Here is a 22,476-nt window from a genome sequence, read left to right on the forward strand (position 1 = left end):
AGTGGCTTCAAAATCTTATCAGAAAGAGAAAGTCTTTTGCCAAGAACTAAGGATGAAGAAGACATGGGGCAGTGGCTGCCTCCTCTTGGGTCAGCTGTCCTGGTGGTTAGTCACACGCAGGAACTGAGAAAGGCTGCAATTCAGAGACCCTTGGAGGTGGTCATGGGACTCTTGAGATAGCACAGGACTCCACAAAACACAGCTGAGCGTATGGTGTTGCATGTACACATTTATTTCTTTCAAAGGTCATTCATGTCCTAGCCACACGATCTTTAGAGGAAACTGCCCAGAGCCAAGGGCACGGGTTCATGAGACCGGCACCTGTTTTTAAAGTGCTTCCAAGGAATACAGTCATCGCCATGGCATCGGCCACTGCGCTCAGAACCACGCCAGACCTTTCCACCCGGGAGAACTTTCTTCTCTTTTTAAAATGCAGCTTGACGTGGCATGGGGGAGAAGACAGACTGCCAGCCAAGGGATGATGGAGCATCGCTGACCCGGGTGAGCCGGGGGGTAGACGAGTGTCCAGTGCCTCCAGCACGGGGGACAGGAGTGCAGGGGACTATGAGCCAAAGATAACCTGAGCTTGTAGTGCAGGGTGAGGCGTTGCTTTGGTAATCACTTCTGGGCCAGTTGGGGGCCGTGGAGAGAGGGGCTGACGTGAGGCTCAGTGCCCAGGCCTGTTTCTGTCTCAAAGAGACACATGTTTTGACTTCCAATGTCCATCAACTTGTAGTCTGTAGGTTCAAGGCCAAGAACCTTAAGTTTATTACCCAGAAAACACCCACTTTGGGTGACAGCTATGTAAATTAATCTTTCCCTTTCTGCTCAAGAAAAATCACAACTCTCTGTAGATGTGGCCAGTAAGACCAAAGGAAAAGTCCAGACGGGCACCTAATTTGTCATTGGCTGGCAGCAACTGGCCAAGTAGCATGGCGAGGACCGAGGGCTGGTTGTGAACTTAAATTTGAAACTAGATTGATAAAGTGCTCTGTCTAATCCTCTTTGTCACAGCAGGTTTGAGCTGGAACAAAGAGACCCCTACTTTGTTATTGCTATGTTCACACACACACACACACACACACACACACAGATGCACTGCATTCCTCCACAACAGACGCAGGCTCATCCTCAAGCAGAGGAAGGACAGGGCTGCCAGCTCATTCAAACCCACTTGAGCACGTGCTCGAGACAGGCAGACCCACACTGGCATGAGTGTTCATGAGGAATCACCTTTAAAATGCCACTCTGGGAGTCTGGGTGGCACAATCGGTTAGCACGTGGTACTTATAAAATGCCACTCTGCAGAAATTCCATCAAGACAAAAAAAAAATATATCCTCAACTGGGAATAAAGGAGATTGACACGTAAGTGTGGTCAGCATTCAGTGTAGGATCTTAATCACCTTTAAGACATTCACTTTAACATAAATACCTCACACTGTTAGAAAAAAAAAAAAAAAAGAGCAGACCTAGATAAACAGCGTGGGAGGGAATTTCACAGTATTGCACAGCCTGTTCCTCAGGATGCCCCCTGCACCCCAGAAGCAGTTTCCTCTATGACTCAGAAAAGCCACTCAGAGATGGCAAGGGTGCACCCCCAGGAAGTGAGCCCCAGACCTGGGTGTTGAACAGCAACAGAACGTTCATGGGGGGACCTGGGAATGGGATGGTGAAGGCATTTCTTCTATTTTTTTTAATTGAGCCTACATGAATTTCAAAACCAAACAGACCAAACAAAATTTTTTTAAAATATTGTGTAGGTTGAGCATCCCTAACCCCAAAATCCTAAATCTGAAACTTTTAAAGCATCGAGGAGCTCAAAGCGTTTTGAATTTCCAGGCATTTCAGATTTTGGATTTCTAGATTAGGGATATTTGATTGGTAAAGTCTGTTCACACATTCAAAATCCAAAAGCACTCTGCAACAATTTTGGCGTAAGAATTTCAGGTAAGGGATGCCCAACCTATACAAACATTTCTGATGGGATTCTGGGATTCGGACACATAACACCCTCTTAGATTGGATTCTCAGATGTCACAGGTCCTGCCCATTTCAACACAAAGGACAGTAATACTTCAACTAAAACCAACCATTGAGGTGTCCCCTCCCCTCCCCCAAACCTAGTGGCAAATACTAACTTTGGGGACTAACTTGCTATTTATATACTTTGGAACTTTACAATGGTTAACCTTCAAATACAATCTTTTTAAAAAAGCATGGTTAAAAAGTCATTTTAAAGTCACTTGATAATCACCGGAACACCTAAGAATTTTTTAATGTGCATTTGAAAGTGAAATTCCCAGTGTAGTTTTTGAATCTCTCCCTCAAAAACAGGAAAGAAAAAAAGTCCTTCAGTTTTGACTCTCACCAAGGGCCTTGCTCCTGGATGGCTCTATTCCCCTGAAACACACTGTGAAGGGTTAATGGGCCTTGGGAAGGCGCACATCCACTTGCCCATCTGCTGGAGGTCAGGGTCACGCCAGCCTTCTCCATCTCACTGGAAGAACAGCAGTCTCATTAAAGGGTCAAAACGTGTCACCTCAGGGACAATCACTCTTTAACAAGCATATCCGCTGGCATTACACATTTAAGAGTTGGAGCAACGTGGAAACCTGTGAATGACCCAAGTCACAGGCGTACTGATGAGGGGAGCTGTTTGCTAGATACACAGGGGTTTTAAAAGTAGGTGCCAAGCTTATCATTTTTCCCACTGGAACCAAAACAAGGATACCCCAAAATGTGGCCAGGAGCACCATTCACAGCAGAAATCTGAAGAGCCCATAATATCAATCTCCATGTTTGGCTGTTTGTTATTCAATTCCCATTCCTAAGACGGACACCTGAGATACAAAATAATTTCTTCTAGTGCCCTGCAAGTACTTTGTTTTGGCTGTAGGCAATATTTGGCAAAAACCGTGTCCGCGTGCACCTGCGCACGTGCGCGTGTGGGGGTTACCATGTTCTGTGAGGTGTCACTTATTGCTCCCAACTTCCTGGGTCAGGCTTGCCTCGCCCTTGTCTAGTTAAGTGCACCAGACGGCGAGGAAATCTGCACGTCGACTGCTCCCTGGCATCCGGAGCTTCTGACATGGCAGAGGAAGATGGAAGAACCATGTCAGCACTTCCATTATTTCCGCTGGCAAGTAGGCTCCGGAGTGGCCATGGGGAAAGGTTCAGTATAATATGCATAGGACATACTTAGTGTTTGCATAAGTTCTCAAGTTCTATGGCTAACAGCAAAGGCAAAGTCCTCCCTATATTTGTCGAAGCATTTCATCAATTCCTATCATAATTTCTTCATCAAAAATTCTGCCCATGTTCCACCGCCCTGCCCTCCGGGCCAGGTGTACTCTTTATCTCTAAGCAGCAAATTAGGAGAGGTGACCCATCCATTCTGTTCACAGTGACAGCCCAGAGGGCACACCTCCCCATGACATGGCCCAGGCATGGGCCCCAAACACGCCCTGCTAGAGGGCTGCGTGGGTCAGATCAAATCCCCAGCGGTCCCTCCCAGGACCCCCTGAGCATGGTGTTTCTCTTGCAATGAGCTCGTCTCCTAACTGTTACCTCAATGCTTAGGTGGGGCTGCAGGTCCCACCAGGATTCTGGTGGCAAATTGGGCTTTGTCAGTTCTCTTTGGGGGAAGCCTCTGGCTGGAGACACAGATTGTTCTTCCCCTTCAAAAGACCAAATTGCCGGAAGAGCCAAGCTGGAGGAGTGGGCATGTGGCAGCGGCCGGCACTCCTGCTCCGTCCTGGTGAGGGCACCATCGGGGGTTCAGGGAAAGAGGCAGGCGGCCTACGTGCAGGGCTCCACGGGGGCCCCATTCAAGGCGCTCTTGCCCCGGTGCTTGGACAGCAGCTTCTTGTTTAGCAGCCGAGTGAGGGTCGCCCCCTTCTTCCGGGCACCCTCGTGCTGCTGCAGGAACACAAGGTCATTGTGTGACTGGCTCATGCTGGGGTCTTTCTGTGGGTGCCGTCGGCGGAAAAACAGCTTGGCACCCCTCCTTAAAACTCCTCCTGTAAGAAGGAAGCACAGGGCCATCAGGGGCTGTGGCAGACCCCAAGGACCAGTCGAAAGTGAGAGAGAAGACGCTGGGCGCCTCTGAGGAAGGGCCCACCTGGTCCACAGAGCCCCTGCTGCTGGCTGGGAGGCACGGACCTGGCCGTCGCACAGCTGCTGTCAGAGGGAAGGAAAGGGGGCTGGGCTCAGGGCAGCAGCGCTTGCCTGGCACATGGGAGGCACCAGGTTAGACTCTCAGCACTACATACAAATAAAGGTCCAACTAAAAAACCAAAAAAGATGGAGGGAAAAGAGGACCTGACAGTGGAGGCCATGTGTCTGGACCACTGGGGAGGCGTCCATAGCCAAGCCAAACGCAGCAGGTTCTTGTCACCTGGCCACAAGGGCCCTCTGCCCCTCCCCAGCACCAGGAAGGGGTAAAGAGCAGCACAGTGCTGTGTACCCCAGGAAGGATGGTCACCCGCAAAAGACCAGATTAGGGACCTTGAGAACAGTGGTACTTACTTTCTCAGGAAACTCAAATATTTGTTCTTTTGGGGATAAGATTTTTTTTTAATTTTTACTAATTTTTATGTAGTTCCTGATCCAACTGTGTATATACAACTATATACAAATAATATATACATTTATGTTTTAACATGTACGATTATAATATAAAACATATATATATATATACATAATATATATAATATAAAACATATATATATATATATATATATATATATATGTGTGTGTACACTCAGCTTATATGACTAAGCCATATGAAAACTGTTAGTTGATCTTTTTAATCTACAGAACTTCAGTTTGGGGGTGGGGGTGTAGCTCAGTGGTAGAACACTTGCCCACCATGCACAAGGCCCTGAGTTCTCTTCCACGCATGGCAAATAGGGAAAAAAGAGAGGCCTCTCAGTTTGTATGGCTTGACTACCTGCACAGGGTCTCAGGTGGGAGATACCATGGTAGCCTCCGTTGCCACATCAACAGCAATGGTTCCCTGAGGTCAGGTGCAGACAGCAGCTCAGCTGCTTTCCATAATGCGGTTGAGCCCCTAGCAGGCAGGCAGGGCCCAGCAAGTCCTGCATTTCAAGCCAGCCCGAGAAATTCATTACCACTTGCAGAGGTGTCAGTGACCAGAAGATGACCAACCTGATCCCGAGTTGAGGAGACTCAGCTTCAGTTTGGAGCTTGCAACTGTGTCATAGACACAGTCACTGTGATGTGTGCCAGTAGCCACCAGGTTACTGGAAGGAGAGGATCAGGCTGTGCACTCCTATGAATGGACACAGGCCCACATGACGGCCACTGAGGCCAGGGAGACCTTGGTGTCAACTAGCAGTGACTAAGGAGCCACTCTGGGGCTGGCTTTGGGGCTGAGCTGGAGTGCCCCAGGAGTGGGCTGAATGTAACCTGGTCAAAGCTGCCAGAAAACACCGTCCCAAGAACACTGCTCTGTGAATACGACTATTCTGAAGAACCACTGTGGCAGATTTTTACAGGTATCTGAAGTTGGGAGTCCATGGGTTTTAGGAATGCTGGAAAGAACAGGAAGGTGTTAGGGAAGAGATGTGAGTGGTGGGAACATGGGGGACAGTTCTGTCAACGGGCCCACCCTGCTGATCCACACATGCTTTCTTTTAAAAAGCAATTTACCTGTAGCCCTGCCAGGCTTAAGTCAATAGTCTCTGCTGCATTCCTCAGCAAACCACCTGTCATCTGCAGGAGAAATGCAGGCCCTAAATGCCCATAAGCAGGGCACAGGTTACCCTGGGCAGAAGGGAGGTTGCTGTGACCCTTACACAGACCCGATTCCAGAACTCGGGGAGATAAAGACTCCAGCCATAAACTCCGTAAGAACAGGTTCCAATTAGAAGTGGTCAGCATGGACCAAAGTGACTCCGAGCTGCCCTGGCAGTGGGGACTTGGAAGTCTGATGTCATCCTGCTATCAGTCAGAGAGGTGGACCTGGGCGGGACTCTCTGGAAACTTCCCAGGACCCAAAACAAAACTGGAGGGCAGGAGGGGCACGCCATCCTCTCTGAGAGATCCACTCTCTCCCTTGAGTGTCCCCTTGTCCCCTTTTCTGATCCCTTCACTAAACTTTGCTATTCTTTTTTACTGAGACTGTGACTAGCCTGAAATGCTCTCAAGCAAGAACACAAGAATCAGGTACAACCTCCCCTGCTGCCCGCTCCTGACCCTGAAGCACAGGGAGGGCAGCAGGATGTGTAAATGGCAGCAGATCTGTGCGACACACATCCCCAGAAAATGCCACCGGTCGTGAAAGACCCTCGAAGGCATCAGGACGGCCAATGACCTCCTCCAGTGGGACACAGCTCTGGGATGTGTCTGGTGAGCAGAATCCCTTGGTTATCAAATGGCATGTGCTGGGCACAGTGGGCTCCTAGGCAGGGGACCCCAGCTACAGGGGGCTCTGCATCCTGAGGTTACCTCAGCTGGGGGTCCTTCTGTCCTACAGGGGCTGTTTCTGGGTTAACCTGGAAGTCCCCGAAGCAATGCACGAATGCATGGGCCCCCACATTTGGAATAGAGGCAGGGCAGGGGAGTCTGAGCCGTGTCGGGGGGCGATGGAATTCTGGGGAAGGGAACAAACCAGTCTGTATCCTGTGTCAACCTGTGTCCTGTGGGAGGGTGTGTCCTGAGAGGGCCAGTCCTAAAGCCCACTGCCTAATTGTCCCTGCACTGAAATTTGGCCTGCGGGCTAGAGCCAGGGCCTGAGGTGTGTGCAGGGCCTTAACTGTGTCCTTCCAAATTCCACATGGAACTCTGCACCCCAAGGACCTCGGAAACGGAGCCCTTTGTTGGAGAAAGCACCTTTACAGAAGCAATCAAGTTAAAGTGAGGTCATCAGGTGGAACTGACCCAATATGCCTGGCATCCTCAAAACAGAGAAACCTGGACACAAAGATGAGCACAGACGGAAGACGCGTGAAGATGCGGGGGACACAGAGGCTGGCAGTGTTTCCACAAGCCAAGGAAGGCCTAAGAGTGTCAGCAAACCCCAGTAGCCAGGAGAGGCCGGCCCAGGCTCTCCCCTGGGCCTCAGGGGGAGTCAGCCCTGCTTCACTCTGGGACTTCTGGCCTCCAGACGGAGAGACATGGACCCCTATTGTCTAAACCACTGAGTGCGTGACACTCTGTCCTGGCCTAGAAAACTAACACAGCCAGACAGGCCGGGGAGCATCTGGCCTGAGACGGAGTCCAGACACCCAGCACAGCCTCCTGCTGGGCCCTGGAACCTTGGTGGCCAAGTAGAAGAGGGGCAGAAGAGTGGTGGCCACAGGGCAGCAGTCTCAGCCCTGGGGCGTGGCCACCAGCCAGCATCGGCCAGAGGGGGCAGCTCAGGCAAGGCCTTCGCTTCCCTTTGGCTACTCTTCTGCTGCGTCACATCCTCTGTCCCTGGGCTGTGCAGACACAGGGCTCTGGGGACAGAAGGCACAGTGGCCCACCTGCAGGGCATAGGTGCCTAGCTCCAAAGGGACAAGCGCTGGTCCCCAGGGGTTCAAGGGAAACCAGAACCTGGGGACAGATACAGGGTCTTTACGTACTGTGAAGGGGCTGTGCTCCCCTCCCGGTGGGCAGCCACCTGCTGAGGGCAGCTGCATTGCCCAAGGGTAATTGTGCATAGTAGCAGGTTCAGAATGAGGGCTGAATGCCCTCTCTCCATGCTGGGTGCCCTTCATGGCTGACAGCCGAGCCTCTGGTCCACCATGCCTTGGACGCTGAATGCAGTGGCAGGACCAACCTGCACATGAGACTGGATCACAGGGTCCTTATCTTACGTGTGCTGCTGGCTGGAGTTTCTACTGATGGGTGTTAGTGGTGGGCACTGCACACTGTGTGGAGGGGCCTCTGGTGGGGCCTGTGCAGCAGCTCTGCCTTCTGTTATGTCCCTGTCCAGCGTCACATGTGCCCTCGTGGCACGCTCTCTGCAGAGGACTGTGGGACTCACACGTGCTCCCCTAACCTGACCCCTCGGATTCTGTGGGGACAATACGGGCTTCTGGCGGAGAAGACAGTCCTCAAGGGGACGCGCCAAGACTTGCAATGCCACGATGGCTACCTACGGCCCATCGGGAGGGAGGGTGACCCTCGTTCACAGCGCGGGCATGGAGGACAGGCTGAAGCTGCTCGCTGGCTCAGGGCCCAGGGTCCTCTGCCTACGAAGCCTGCATCCCTGAGCCTGGCCTGTGCTGCTACGTCAGGGATGGATGATGAGCGCCCGCGCCAAGGAGTGGCAGCTGGAGCAAGGCCACGTTCGGATTCCTGGGAAGGAGACCGGACAGCTGCCTGGTGGACGGAAGCTCCCCCAGGCCCTCCACCCAGTCATGGGCCTGGGCAGGATTCCGGAACAACTGCACCAACAGAGAGGGACGCTGGGTGTGGGGTGATGCCAGGCATGGTGGACCAGAGGCTCGGCTGTCAGCCATGAAGGGCACCCAGCATGGAGAGAGGGCATTCGGTCCTCGTTCTGAACAATGACCAAAGTCTGTTTAAACCTGCTACTATGCACAATTACCCTTGGGGCAAAGAACGTTGGAAGAACTATGGCCACAGGCTTGCTGGGTGACAGGGACTCGGCCACTCCATTGGTGAATGTGAGGATGGCCCAGAGGGATGAGTGCCCTTGCCTGGCTGCTGGGAAGTAACGCTATCTGGAGTCTGCCTGTTGCTTCTCGACTAATGACCACGATGGCCAGTGTTCTGTGTCAATTTGGCCACAGTGCCCAGTGATTCAACCAAACACAAGTCTAGGTGTTACTCAGGAGGTATTTTATACATGAAGCTAACACTCCTGACATTGAGGAAATTATCCTGGATAATGTGGGTGGGCCTGAGCCAATCAGCTGAAGAATTTAAGTGGGAACACAGGAGGGTTATCTAGAGAAGAAATTTTGTCTCAACACTGGAGTCCCACCGCCAGCCTGCCACCTGTCCTGCATATTTCAGATTTGCAGGACCCACCATTGTGTGAGGCAGTTCCTTAAACTATAGAACCTATTGGTTTGTTTCTCTGGGAAACTGATACTACAGCTCATGGTTTGGTAGGCCCCACTTACTCTGAGCCCCACAATCTGCTACCCTTTCTGGATAGGGAAGTTCCCACCGCACCCCCAGTCCACCCTCACTCCAGGGCAGGGTAGCTGTGGCCACTGTGACTTCAGGACACCTGACTGCTACATTCCAGGCTACCTCACCTGTACCCCAGGCCGTGGGAGCAAGGCTGAGCCCTCACCCCAGCCTCCAAGGGACTGAGGGTGCAATCTGGGAAGCAGATGGTGATTTCCAGAGGGTGGAGAGCAGGAGGGAGCAGGGGAGGCTGTGGCAGGTGCAGAGGGACACATCTGGCTGTCCTCCACAAGAACCATCACGTTTGGGAGCTTGAAAGCTCCCGACACTAGCCACGATGAGGAGGTAGGGACATCCACCACCCGGATTTGACCAGACATACGACATATCCCGACAAATCCCCTAAATATGTACAGCCGTGTGCTCATCCAACATCCTCAAAGCTGCTCAAGGAGATGGAAACACTAACTGCCCTGGCTTGATCACACACACCGAGCATGCTCCAAATCACACACCATGCCATGCCTTTGTGCAATTAAAACAATTAGTAAAACAAAATGTAGATGACAACAAAAAAGGTACAACTTGGAGGTTATCTGAAAGTTGAAGCAAATAATTGAGATTTTTAAACAGGAGACAGAAAAAAAAATGTATTTCCCTGGTTCTCGGGAGAAAAGATCACAAGGAGGCTCAAGTATAAACAAATACACATACAGGAAGCAAAAATAATTATTCTAAGTTATAGCTCTAATGTTTCACATATTTCCAAAATTTATTTCTATTTGTCTCTTTGGAGTCTAACAGATATAAGTAGCTAATGGAGGAATCATCTTAAAGTCCTACAGGTAGGAAAAAGTGGCCAAAAAGCAACCTGCATAACTGTGGTCTGCGGCTGGGAACAGCTCTCAAACGCACGCTGGACAGGCAGGCGGACAGGCGGGTGGACAGGCCAGCGGCAGAAGCCAGCGCCCGGGAGGGGAAGCCTGGGCTGCCTCCCTGTCCACCCAGCTCACTGGGCGCTGTGTCCCTGCAGGCAGAGCGCAAGTCGGGGAAGCAGGAGGGGCGGGAGAGGACGCAGCGGTCCTCCCCTGGCCCAGCGCTTTTCTCGGAGCAAGGCAACATGTAATTAAAAAGATAGAAGACAAAAAGGACTTACTGTGCAGACACTTAACTCTGGTCGGCAGAGCGATCCTCTTAAGTGAGGGGGAAGGGCACGGAGGCAGAGAGCGGAGAGGTGAAAAGAAAAGCACGCAAGAGCGAAATCAGAACGCGAGGAAGAGGACCGCGGTAAGTCGCTGAGCGGACAGCGGGCAAGGTTTCCACCCCCACGCCCCCCAAGATCTCCCGAAAGACATCCCTGTGACTGGTTCCACGGGTTGGTGGTCTCCACCCATTCACACTGTCCGGAAGCTCCGTCTATACTTTCTTAGATTATAAATAATCTAAGTCCCGGGAGCCAGTTTCCTGTTTTGGAAGCACCACTGCAGTATGCAAATATTCCCAACCAGCTCCATTCCAGAAGAATTCCAAATACAGCATCCCCAGGAGTCTCCCACAGACTCCAGCTACACAGCGGATACAGGTGGTCTGTAAACCACGAAAAGTGAATTTAAAAGGAGCACAAACTCCACAGAATCATTCCCCTGTATGTTTCAGAATTTTTTTCCAGTGTAAAATGAGAACGATTTGGCAACCACAACATAGTCTAATAACATCCCAGAGATGCTAACGCAAATCTCTTGGAAAACACTGGAATGGGAAAAAATATATTGTTTTTCAATTCATCCAAATACCTCCTTTAAAATAAAAACAAACCTGGGGTCAATGCATCAGTGCCTCCAGAGTGAAATGTGCTACTTAGCTGAAGTGTCCTCGACAGGTCTCCAACCAAATGCCCAGAGCCTGGGGCAGACGAAGCATGGGTGGGAGGCAGCCCAAGCCCCCATCCGACCTGCCTGACACCTAGATTCCCAGAAGGCATCATCCACCTGGCCAGGGAAGGGGAGGCGGGAAGGCAGGGCACAGTGAGGGTGGAGACGCGGGAGACTGCGGGAAACCAGAGGCAGGGAGCAAGGGGCGGAGGAGGAGGACTGGCCTCTGGATGGACAGCAAGAGCCACATCAGCCATCTGGGAATATAGGGAGGGGCGAACTGGGTTCCAAGAGAGCAAGAGGAAGTGGACCATCAAAGTAGGGGGAGGCCCTCGAAGGCTCTCACCCTCAGCACAGTGGGACGCCCCTGAGGGGCTCAGTGAGGACTGCCCTGTGTTCAGTAGCACCTGTCACCTCTACCCACAAGATGCCAATAGAACCCCGTCCCTACTGTGATCCCCAAACTGCCTCCAGACATTGCCCATGTTCTCTAGGGCAAAAGTCCCCAGTAGGAGAACCAGGTGCCTATGGCAGTGGGAATAAAGGGTGGGACAGGGTGCAGCAGAAGAGCCCCAGGTTTCCTGACCCCTAGAATGACCAAGAATTCCAGGGTGCGCCTGCTGGAGCCCCAGCACCCACACTCTGCCCTCAGCCCCACCTATCCCGGCTTCTCCAGAGGCTCAGCCTGCACCTGAATGGAGGAGCTCAGGAGGGGGGCACATGCAGTGGGCCTGGTCCCCGCTACGGAGGACACTGAGGCTGGGTGCATTTGAGGTCTCTGAGCCCCACAAGTGCTCCCACAGGTGACTGGGATGCCATGGGCCAGGCCAAACTATACACACCTGAGAAGCAGGTGTGGCTCCACAGCGAGAGTTTAGTGCTGAGAGAAAGCAATGGCTATTCTAAGAAAGGGTGTCACATTGCTTTTTTCCTCCTGTAGCCCCTGTCGGGTTCAGGCATGAGGCTGAGGCTGGGTTTCCTTTTAGTTTGAGGGGGTCTGGGGGCAGATGAGGTGAGCGCCAATCCCACGGCCAGAGACCTGGTCTCCTCAGGCTTTGCTGTCTCTGGCCCCACCTTGGACTTGGCTCCTGGAGACTTTGAGAGCAGGGACAACCCTGCTCCCAGGTGGATCCATCCCAGACAGGGGAAGGGGAGCTCTAGGCATGAACATAAACTGCCCCCAAATGCAGAGCTGGCCCAGCCACTCACCCAAAGGTCCCCACCCTGCCCTGCAGGCTCTCAGTGGGCACGGGCATTTAGCACAGGGGAGGGAAGGGCTGAGATGGAGCTCAGAGGACAGAGGAAGGGAGGCTGATGGCAAGAACCCAAGTAGGGTGGACACCAGTGCGAGACTGAAGCCACCAAGCAGGGGCCCAGGGCTCGGGAGCAGGTACCTTTAGGCTTCTTGGCAGTGCCAGGCTCTGAGATGCTCAGGGAGCTCTCAGACAGCTCGTCACCATCGAGCTCCAGCGGGGCTGGGCCACCCCACGCTGCCGCCAGGGGCTCCTTCTCCAAGTCCCAGGAGTCCAGTTCCTTCTCCTGGGGCTTTAGGGCAGTTGGGACCTGGGCTGGCTCATCTTCCACTGGTGGGGCAGAGGCCATGGCCGCCTCTGGGGGACATGGGCCAGATGGGGCGTCCTGGCGGGTGCTGTCCATGGAGGATGCATAGTCCTGCATCAGGGCAGCCTCGTGGTCCTGAGAGAGTGAGGTCTGTGGGGAAAATGCACCATCAGGCCGAGGGTGAATGCACAGCCGGGGCAGGGCAAGATGTCAGGGGATAGTGGAAGGTTGGGGGCCTGGCACGAACGCTAATGTTCTCTCTGGGATCTTATAATGGGAGCAGCCGGGCTGGCCCCTAAGAGGGCACTTGTGCCTCGGAGCTGCTAAGAGTCAGGCCAGGGCTGGTCCCCTCCACAACCCAGGCGCAGGGCTGCCTGCAACCAGGGGCGGCCTAGCACTCACAGCCTAGGGCAGTCAGGACGCAGTGGGTCCCTCCCCGCAGACAGGCCCAGCACCCGGAGCCTGGAGGTGAGATTGTATATAAGGGGACAAAGGAAGTGGGCTTGGTGTTTCAGATTTATTCTTTCAATCTTTGTTCCTACTGTGTTTTCATGTTACCCACAAGCAGGACTTCATTGGAGGGCACTTTGTATCCTTATAAGAATAGCATTTATATGTAAAATAAACGCAGTCTCTAAACTCCTCTAGGGTGGGGGTCGAGCAGTGGCTCAGTGAGAAAATGACTGGGCAGAGAGGGCTGCAGGGTCCGTGGAGGCTGCCATGCTGTCCTCACCTGGGTGGCACTTACCCAGGTAAGCTGCTCAGTGACAGCTGGCATGTGTACTTTACTAACATAAGGACTAGCTTGCAGAAGTGCCTACTGACTCAAATGGGACACTTTGGAAATCAATAAAAATTATAACCACAGTGGATTGCAGATATTAAACTTTAAGATTTGTAAGTTTGTGATTCTAAAATAAAGCTGTAGAGAAAGCATAGGCCAGATGATCTCGGGTCTTGCCTTTGTTTTGTTCATTCATTTACCCAGGTCTGAAAAGAACCACCATTGGGCCTGGTGCTCTGGAGGGGGCCACCTGTTGGCTACTACTGGAAATGCACCCAGGAACCCAAAAGAAATGGTACCTGCCTGGGTGATGCTCAGGGCCACCTGTGAGCCAGTGTCCTGGGGACTGAGGCCAGGTCACTCACACTCTGGGTACAATGGAAACGTGGTGACTCACCTTCTGCCCTCCAGCCCACCCTCCTTTACCTCAGGAGTCCAACCCCGCTCCCTGGGCCCTGTTCAAACTTCCTCCTCCTCCTGCAAATCAGACTCTCCAACCATCCCACCAGCAGTTCCCTGGAAATGTCAAAGCAGAGTCAGGGTCTCCTGAGGCCCTGAGCTCTGGGGAGCTGCCCCCCCTGCAGCTTGGGCCACGCAGCTGCCACTAGACAGTCCGGCCCCCTCTTGCTCCCCATGGACACCCCAGGGCAGGATTTGGGAAAGAGTAGGGATTGGGATTTTTTTTTTTTACAAAAGTCTTAATTTCTCTCAGATAACAAAATAAATCAATATCTGTTGTGAAAATTAAAATGCTTTGGAAATGTGTAATGTGGAAGAAGTTCAAGTTCTCCGGAAACCGGGCGGTGACGAGGGTGGGGTCTGCACCAAGGGGAGTAATCCATCAGCCTTCCTTCCCAGTAAGGATGTGTCACCAGCCTCTCAACACTCAAGCATCGCTGGGCAGAAATAAACAGCACAAGCTGTGCAACCTCACCGCCTAGCAGCTCCCTGCTGGGAGACGGAAATCTCACACCTGCCAAGGGGACTTCCCAACACTGTCTTGTGCCTGGACTGACCCTTCAAGGGCGGAAGCCGAGGTCCCTGATGGACACACATCCCCCCACACCCCCGTGGCCCCGACCATACCTTGGAGATCCCTGAAATGATGATAGTGCTCTTCTTTCGTGGTGACTTGAGTTTCAGCTTTGAAGACTCACTGAGCTGCCGGATGGCAACCTCAGCCACCGGATCGGAGCCATTCAACACCAGCAGTTCTGCAGCAGGGAAGGTAGCGCTGAGCTCATGAGCAAAACCAAATGCTTCGGGGAACTTCGAGGGGTGACGGAAGTGACTGGCAAACATCTCTGATACAGGCCCAGGGCGTAAACTCTGGAGGCTTTGCAAGCCATCTCTCTAAAACAGCCCCTCCACGCGGCTTTGGATGACCTTCAGTAGTAGGGTTGAAAAGTGAGGAAAGCAGCAGGCAGACCAAGCACCTCTACCCTCCGGGGAGACTGAACCTTGAAAGGCAGGGCTGCTGCTTCTCCCTCCAAGAGAGCGGAGCACAGAGGACGTAACCAGAGCCGGGAAGGGCCACGTAACCAGCACGGCCACCAGCTTCACGGTGCTCTCCTCCCACAGGAGCTCTCGGAAGAGCCGTGTACACGGACCTCATCTGCTCACTCTAGACCCCAGGAGGCCAACTCTGTTTTTTCTTTTTTCCGAACCTCCATTTGACAAACGGGGAAAATGACGGATAGCTGGGTGAGAGATGACCGGGACGGTCTCTGACGCAAGGCACAAGGTTATAACCTACACTATTCTGCTGAGGAAAAGTTAAGAATGGCGGAGATGTTAAGAGGAGCTTTTCCTACGGCAGCCTCAGCCATGGCCTGAGGGCCAGAGAGGTTAGTTTCCAAAGGGACTGGGTGGGGACTGCTGGCCCAGGCCCTGTGATACCACGGTCCCCAGCCCAGAGCTTGGGGTGTCTCAGGAAGGAGTGGGCCTTTGGTTATTCATAATGAACCTCTTTTAACTGCATCCAGTTTATGCTAACGAGGCTCCCCTTACGTCAGGGGAGAGGCAGGGACCTGGGGTCCCCAGTTGGTTCAACATCAATGACCAGTCATGCACTCCACCAAGCCAGTGGAGTGGAGCCCCCACAAACCCCTAAACGACAGGCTCAGAGGACTTCTGGTCTAGCACCACTAAATGCCAGGAAGGAGCACATCCCGGGCTCCACAGACAGAAGCCCCAGCACGGGACCCTTCTTGCCCTGTCCTGGGTACCTGCTCCCTGGCTGTACATCTGCACCCCTTAGCACAGCCTGGTAAATCTAGGGACGTATCTCCCTGCGTGCTGTGAGTCGTGACTCCAAACTGGTAATGGAGGGTCACAGGCTGGGGGACCCGATAGGTAGGGTCAGAGTGTGGGTCCCTGGGGCTCTGTTGCTTGTGGCTGGCATAGATACAGGGAGGCGACAGTCTTGGGGCTGAGCCTTTAACCTGTGGGTCTGAGCTAACTCCTGAGGCCAGCGTCAGAACTGAGTCAACTGTAGGGCACGCAGCTGGTGTGTGCAGAGAAGGGGAACTGCCTGGCTTTGCCACACACTTGGTGCCACAGTGTTGTGGGTAGAGGAACAGTTTTGTCCTTAGCCTCTGGCTCACAGAGAAGGGTCAAGAGAAAGTATCTGCAGAGACCTCCTTGTCACCAAGGAAAAGCCACCAAGAAAAGGGAGGCAGGACAGCTGCCCCAGGACAGCTCTGCCCTGTGCGCTGGAGGGAGCAGTCCTTGGAGCTGGTCACCATGCAGGTGCAGCCCAGAAAGCCACAGTTGTCCCTGGTTGCACAGTGGACAGTGACCTGGGGTGGCCCCACTGCCAGGGGTAGTCTGAGGACATCTGCCCAGGTCTTTTAAACCAGACGAAGGGCCCCATAGCATGAGTACTGGAGCACACTGGGGCGGGGCCCTGAGGAAGGGCATCAGAAGTGGTGGCCAAAACAGGGGCTTGGGCTATGTCCTGGACACTGCAGGTGGCCCAGAAGGGCAGGAGCCATAGAGGCATGGGGGCCTGCAAGGGAAGGGCAGTTGCAAACTGCGGGACACAGAACTGTCCCAGGCCGGGGTGGTTGCGCGAGACCTTCTGCTCCTGGCGGGCCTTGCCCCACCTCTGATCTCAGTAGGCCAGAAAGAGAAAGGAGGGTGAGCGAGAGAAGCGCCCACCTGCCTTTTCTCTGATGGGAGGTCACAGGAGGACCAAGGAGAAAGTCTAGTCCGAAATTTAGATGGTGCTGTGATCTAGAGACACACATCTTTTCAAGACACCCGTTCCCCAAGAACCACCATCAAAACCTGAGATGTGCACAGAGGGCTGGGAGCCACTCCTAGCCAGCAGGCTTCAGCAGACAGCGGGACACGCTCCAGCCCTGGGTGCTGCTGTCCCCACAGTTCTGCTTCTCCAATAGCATCAACGTCACCAATGTACTGAAGAGCAGGACAAATTATGTTCAGAAAGGCCTCCTTTGGTTTTTGTATTTATTCTGTTAAAGTGTTCCCTCAACCCTAGCAGGGACTTGGTGTGACTCTGGTAATCTTCCTGTGATTTCCCCATTCTCAGTATCTACTTATCAATAGGGAAAAAAAAACAACTCAGAAAAGGAATCTTGACTTCTAGGCAGACGAGAGGCCTCTGAGAGCAGCTCGAGAGCCAGGGGGAGGAGCGTCGCCTGCTCACCTGTGTCTGAAGAAGAGAACGTCTTGCTGACGGGCGCGCCATGGCACGAGATGGCCTGGATGGAGATGTCCTTCTCGATGACCTTCACCTTAACGGGCGTCTTCACCGGAGACTCTGCTGGGGGAGAGCCTGTTACCCAGGGCAGGCCAAGTGCAGAATGGAGGGAAAGGGCGCCCTGGCAGTGACCTCAGCCAAACCCAGGACAAACTGGTGCTGGGAGCTCAGACTTCGGTAAAACCTCAGAAATGTTTTAACGAAGCGAGAGTTTCCCTTTGTGCTGCACATCCTCCAGTGGAGCAAGTGGTCTGTTCTGGGTGTCAAAGCATTATCATGGGTTTTGTTTACTCGGGTCGAGACACGGATAAACAAGTAATGATCCGTCACACTTGTGCAGGAGTCTCCAAGGTAGTGGCCGTGGGGACGGGTCCAGAATCCAGCCAGATCTGAATAGGAAAGGCACGCCAAGCCTTCTTCTAGAGAAGAAGAAGAAGCCTTCTCACTCCTTCCTGAGACACCCCAAGCTCTGGGCTGGGGACCGTGGTATCACAGGGCCTGGGCCAGCAGTCCCCACCCAGTCCCTTTCTAGATGGCGTGCTTTCCCTGCGTGAATGTGATGTGGTCCTCGATTAACCTGGGTGGGGTGGCCCCGGAGGGCAACTATTTATAATTCCCAGTGGATTTGAGCTTTGGAGCAGACCACAGGGTTGAACCTTGTGTCACCTACCAGGCATTTCATTGATAGAACAGAAAGGTAAGTGTCCAATGCAAAAGTAAGCTCAAGTCTTACCAGCTGCCCCCCTCCTGGCTCAAGGTCACCCTACTAGGCCCAGGGCAGCAGCCCAGAGCCCTCTGCCTTCGAAAGGCCAGCAAGGGACTGTACTCCAGTGTCTCACCAGAGCTCAGTGGGGACACCCTCCCCACATCGTAGCGAGGCTTGGTCTTCACGGCAGTGACAGTAGTGACCACAGTCCCACAGGGCATCACTGTGCGGTCCTTTTCTATCTTTGCAGCAGCAACAGGGGGAGGGGTTTGCCAGGATTTCAGTTCACCGGGTTCTATGTAAGAAAACTGCAGAGAAGGCTGGTTATTTGTTTTGTAGCACACCTATCCCACAGCACCCATTGGGTTTGGTTCCAGGACCCCCCAGAATGCCAAAATCCTCAGCCACTCAGTCTTATATGAAATGGTGCAGTACTGCGTATAACCTACTTATACTCTCAGGTGCTTTGAGTGATCCCTTGATGACCTGTAGCCCTCCTTCAGTGGAAATGCAGTGTGAGTAGTTACTAGACCTGTTGTTCAGGGAACATGACAAGAAAAAAGGCCTGTGCGTGCTCAGTAGATGTGGTTCCCCAGGGGTTTCAATCCCCAATCGGCGGAATCTGCAGATGAGGAACCCGTGGACACCGCAGGCCAACTGTTAGCATGGGGCCGATTAACTAGCAAAGGAACGCTGCTTCCTCTGAAATACCCACTAGACTCTTTTTACTTAATGTCACTTAATCTTTTCAGTTGACCTGGATTTCCCCAGAGCCAGCAGAGAACCATGACAGCTGAGCTCAAACACTGCTAACCCTGCACAAAACAACAGTGGAATTAAAAGCCGGAGAACCAAAGATTTTTAAAAGGCCCTTAGGGTTAGTCCCCAAGAGGCTGTCCCGATACGGTATCTCACATGTTGGACAACACAACCCCAGCACCGTGGGCCGGGTCCATCCAAATCTAGACACGCATGCTGTGAAACCATGTCTTTTGCATGAGCCTCGTGGGGCACTGGAGGCAGAGGGAGCCTCTGGCAGCAACAGGAAGCCCCTAGAACAGGAGGTCAGGCCCAATGTGGTTGTGGACAAGAAGGTCACCATACCTCTGCAGTGACCGAGCCCAGCGCCAAGCTGCTGAGGGTGGGCCCTCCGATCAGCGCGAAACTCTGCAGCCCAGAAGGCTGCTTCTTGAACAGGTCCAGAGGGATAGTGGTCCTGGCCAGCAGACCTGGGGAAGGACAAGGATGAGCACTGCCGACGTCTGTCAGGCCATGAGCTGATCCCGTTAGCTGGGAAGGGCCCCATTTCAAAATCCTGTCAGGTGTCAGGGTCACCAAAGACAGGCGGCAGGGGTGTTCCAGCCAGGAGGCGGCTCTGGGATAGGTCAGAGGCAACCCCCGCAACAGGTGTGGAGATGACTGGCCAGAAGCCCACGGACAACTCTGGCACAGGGACAGAGGACGAGAGATCAGATCAGTGTGAATCGAGAAGCTGCCGACTGCACAGAGGACATAAAGAGAACATCCTTATTCTTAGGAAATAGATCCCAAAGAATGTTGGGGTAAAGGGCCATGATGCCCCAGGACCAGGAGGCTGAGGCAGGAGGGTCACACGCTCAAGGCCAGCCTGGGCAGCTTATCTCAAAATAAGACATAAAAAGGGCTGCAGCGTAGCTCGGTGGGAGAGCACCCTTTGGGTCAATCCCCAGAACCACACACACACACACACACAGAGAAGGCAATGAGGCGGAGATGGTAAATAAATTTCATATTCTATATACCTTACCCAATAAAAAAATTAAAAAGTAAGTTTGTTGAGGCTAGGAGGGTTCAGAACTGCTTCTCTAAGCCAAGAATTGTTGAATAAAAGATTCTGAATTATAAGAAAGAAAGAAAGAAAGAAAGAAAGAAAGAAAGAAAGAAAGAAAGAAAGAAAGAAAGAAAGAAAACAGATGAACGTTTTCCAAAACTGTGACTTGCCAATAACTGAAACTGAGTTGGAACCCAATGTGCCCTTGGAAAGTCCAGTGGCTCAGGGGAGAGGGCCAGGCCCTGGGTGACCTCCCCAGACAGCGGGGCCCGGTTCACCTGCTCACCCACCTTCTGAGGACCACCCGTCCTCTGCAATCTGCAGGTGTAACTCCTTGGACTTCGCGTTCAGCTCACTGAGACAGGGAAAATAGCATGAGGTGGCCTTCTCAAGGTATGGTAATTTTTTTTCAATAACAGAAAAGAACACAAAGTTGTCAATAGTTAAGAAACTGCGGAGACGTGTAATCAGAACAGGAAAGGTCACCGGCAGCCTCATCCTTTGTACTCGGCTACTCTTAATGCTTGGCCACCTGCCTTCCAGAGTGCCCAGGACAGCTCACTTTGGTGGTGGTGATGCCATGGTCAATGCAAACCAAGGAGCCAGGCTTAACTTTAATTTTTAATTAACTTAATACATAAGCCACCTGTGGCTGGACTTTACCTTGTTGAAAGCTGAACAATTATCTGAAGACACCAAATACCTCCTTCCTCCTCTGGAACATTTTCTTTCCCTTACACAGACATCTTTCCATGTCAATCACTACAGAGAAACAGCATTTTCACAAGTGTCTATTGTGATGCTATTTGGCCTTGTGAAAAATTTACTTGGCCAGCTCCTTAATAACTATTAAGAATGGAGGGGCTGAGGCTGGGGCTCAGTGGTAGACCGTTTGCCTCACATGTGTGAGGCACTGGGTTCGATCCTCAGCACCACATGAAAATAAATAAATAAATAAAGATATTGTGTCCATCTATAACTAAAAAAAAAAAATCTTAAAAAAAGAATGAATTGGCTGTTTCTAATATTTTATAATTATAAATCAGCTTCGATAAATATCCTTACACATATATCTTTGTACACAGTTCAATTATTCCCTTAAGGAAACTATAACTGTCAAGAAGTAAATACATTTAAGACATATTTTTAAAATATACCTTTTGATGATGTCCATAATATTTACTCCACTGGACATTACTATTCTCTCATTCTTTACCAAACTCCAAGGTGAAAAACAATCTTTTATTTAAGTCTGCACGACTGCACGTATTTCTGAGACTCAACATTTTTTTTTTTTTAGAAGTGTATGTCCATCTCTATTTGCATTCTATCTCCAGTTAGGAAATTCTGCCATTTTCTAAGTGGGTATTCCTATTTCATTAACAATTCACAACAGCACTTTGTAAAGATACAGCGGATGCTTTCCTACACCACTTTCTGTAACTACTTGTTGTATGAGCAGATTGATTTCTTGTTTTTAGTCAGGCTTTTAACTGAGTTATTATTTCTACCAATTTTAGGGTTTTTTTTTTGTGGGGGGCACTGGGGATTGAACCCAGGGATGCCCAACCTCTGAGCTACATCCAAGTCCCTTTAATTAATTTTTTGTTTTTGAGACAGGGTTTTGCCACGTTTTCCAGGCTGGCCTTGAACTTGCAGTCCTCCTGCTGCAGCCTCCAGAGTCACTGGATGACAGGGTGGGCCACTTTCTATTGGATCTTCTGATATTTTTTATTTCTTTCCTATATCCATTATCATTTCCAAGTGTTGGCTGATTTCCTTGGTTAGTCCAGCAACGAAATAAGATCAGCTCCAAGAAGCGGCCAGCCGTCCGCCTCCCTTCCCAGTCTCCGCCCGTCACTTCTTGTTCCCACTTAACTGCAGTGACCAGTTCTTCTAGAACAAAACAGTGGGATCTTCTCCTGTTGTTAGTGGTGCTGCTCTTGAGATTTTCCATTCATAGTATTTTTTAAAGTCTTATTAAGGAAGTATCCATAAATTTTATTCTAATTAAATGTTTTAAAATTAGGAATGGGGCTGGGGTCGTAGCTCAGTGATAGAGTGCTTGTTCACCCATGCGGGGCCCTGGGTTCGATCTTCACCACCACATAAAAATAAATAAATAAAATTTTAAAATGTCCAAATACAACTAAAAAATAAATACTTAAAAAAAGATAAAGATAATAAGTTTATTTTCTCCTTCAATTTAAGATGCAATAAAATTCATTAATAGATTTCCTTACAGTCCTGGTATGAACTCAAGTGGCTTTATTTTAATTGTGCTTCTAGATTCTACTTGATAATATTTATTTCTTACGTCTTTATTTGTAAGTGATCTACACCTCTACCTTCTGCTCTATCGCACTTTGGCATCAATGGGAAGTCTCCTTCAGCTCAGGATGGTTGTGTGTCTAAGGGACGTGGGGGAGTTCCACAACAGTTCCCTCTTGTCACAACAGGGGACAAGGAGAAAATTAATCCTGAGAGCTGCCTTTCAAAAGAAACCTGAGTTTGATTTAGAGCTACCTTTATGTGCTTAGAATGGCTTTATTTTCTAACTTAATTTAGCTTTTCAGCATAAACGGTGCTGGACAAGGACTTTGGGCTCTGGAGGTCTGGGCGGACCTGGCTATGGACACTGCCCTGGTGACGGAGGTCGTACTCACAAGGTGAACTCCTCCTCCCAGGTGAGGTGAGTAGTGCTCTTGGCTTGGGTGCTGGTGAACCTCTGGACAGGGTCATTCAGCTGGGCAATGCACACGGGGCTAACGCTGCCTAAAAGAAGGAAAGAGAGATCATACCGAGGCCAGGGACCAAGACAGTCAGTGTAGGTCATACATGATTGGGCAGAGATGGGGGCCAATCCAGGAGGAAATGAAATGCTGACCCTCCTGAGCCCTTCCTC

General features: G+C 51.5%; 1 protein-coding gene across 1 annotated transcript in view; it reads right to left on the reverse strand.

Annotated features, from left to right (window-relative positions):
* Positions 1-209: 209 nt before the first annotated feature.
* C2cd2 (C2 calcium dependent domain containing 2) overlaps positions 210-22,476 on the reverse strand; it is a 53,402-nt gene continuing 31,135 nt past the window's right edge. The window contains exons 8-15 of the mRNA XM_058577228.1: positions 22,238-22,346; positions 19,862-19,926; positions 18,866-18,990; positions 17,895-18,069; positions 17,002-17,115; positions 14,415-14,542; positions 12,379-12,694; positions 210-4,021 (exon numbers count right to left, since the gene is read on the reverse strand). Coding sequence (XP_058433211.1) covers positions 3,801-4,021; positions 12,379-12,694; positions 14,415-14,542; positions 17,002-17,115; positions 17,895-18,069; positions 18,866-18,990; positions 19,862-19,926; positions 22,238-22,346 — 1,253 coding nt within the window. The 3' untranslated portion in view covers positions 210-3,800. The remainder of the gene's footprint in view (positions 4,022-12,378; positions 12,695-14,414; positions 14,543-17,001; positions 17,116-17,894; positions 18,070-18,865; positions 18,991-19,861; positions 19,927-22,237; positions 22,347-22,476) is intronic.

This window comes from Marmota monax, unplaced genomic scaffold (genome assembly GCF_021218885.2).
Source record: "Marmota monax isolate L192 unplaced genomic scaffold, Marmota_monax_Labrador192_F-V1.1 WCK01_AAM20220418_F8-fsc00125, whole genome shotgun sequence".
Classification (NCBI taxonomy): domain Eukaryota; kingdom Metazoa; phylum Chordata; class Mammalia; order Rodentia; family Sciuridae; genus Marmota; species Marmota monax.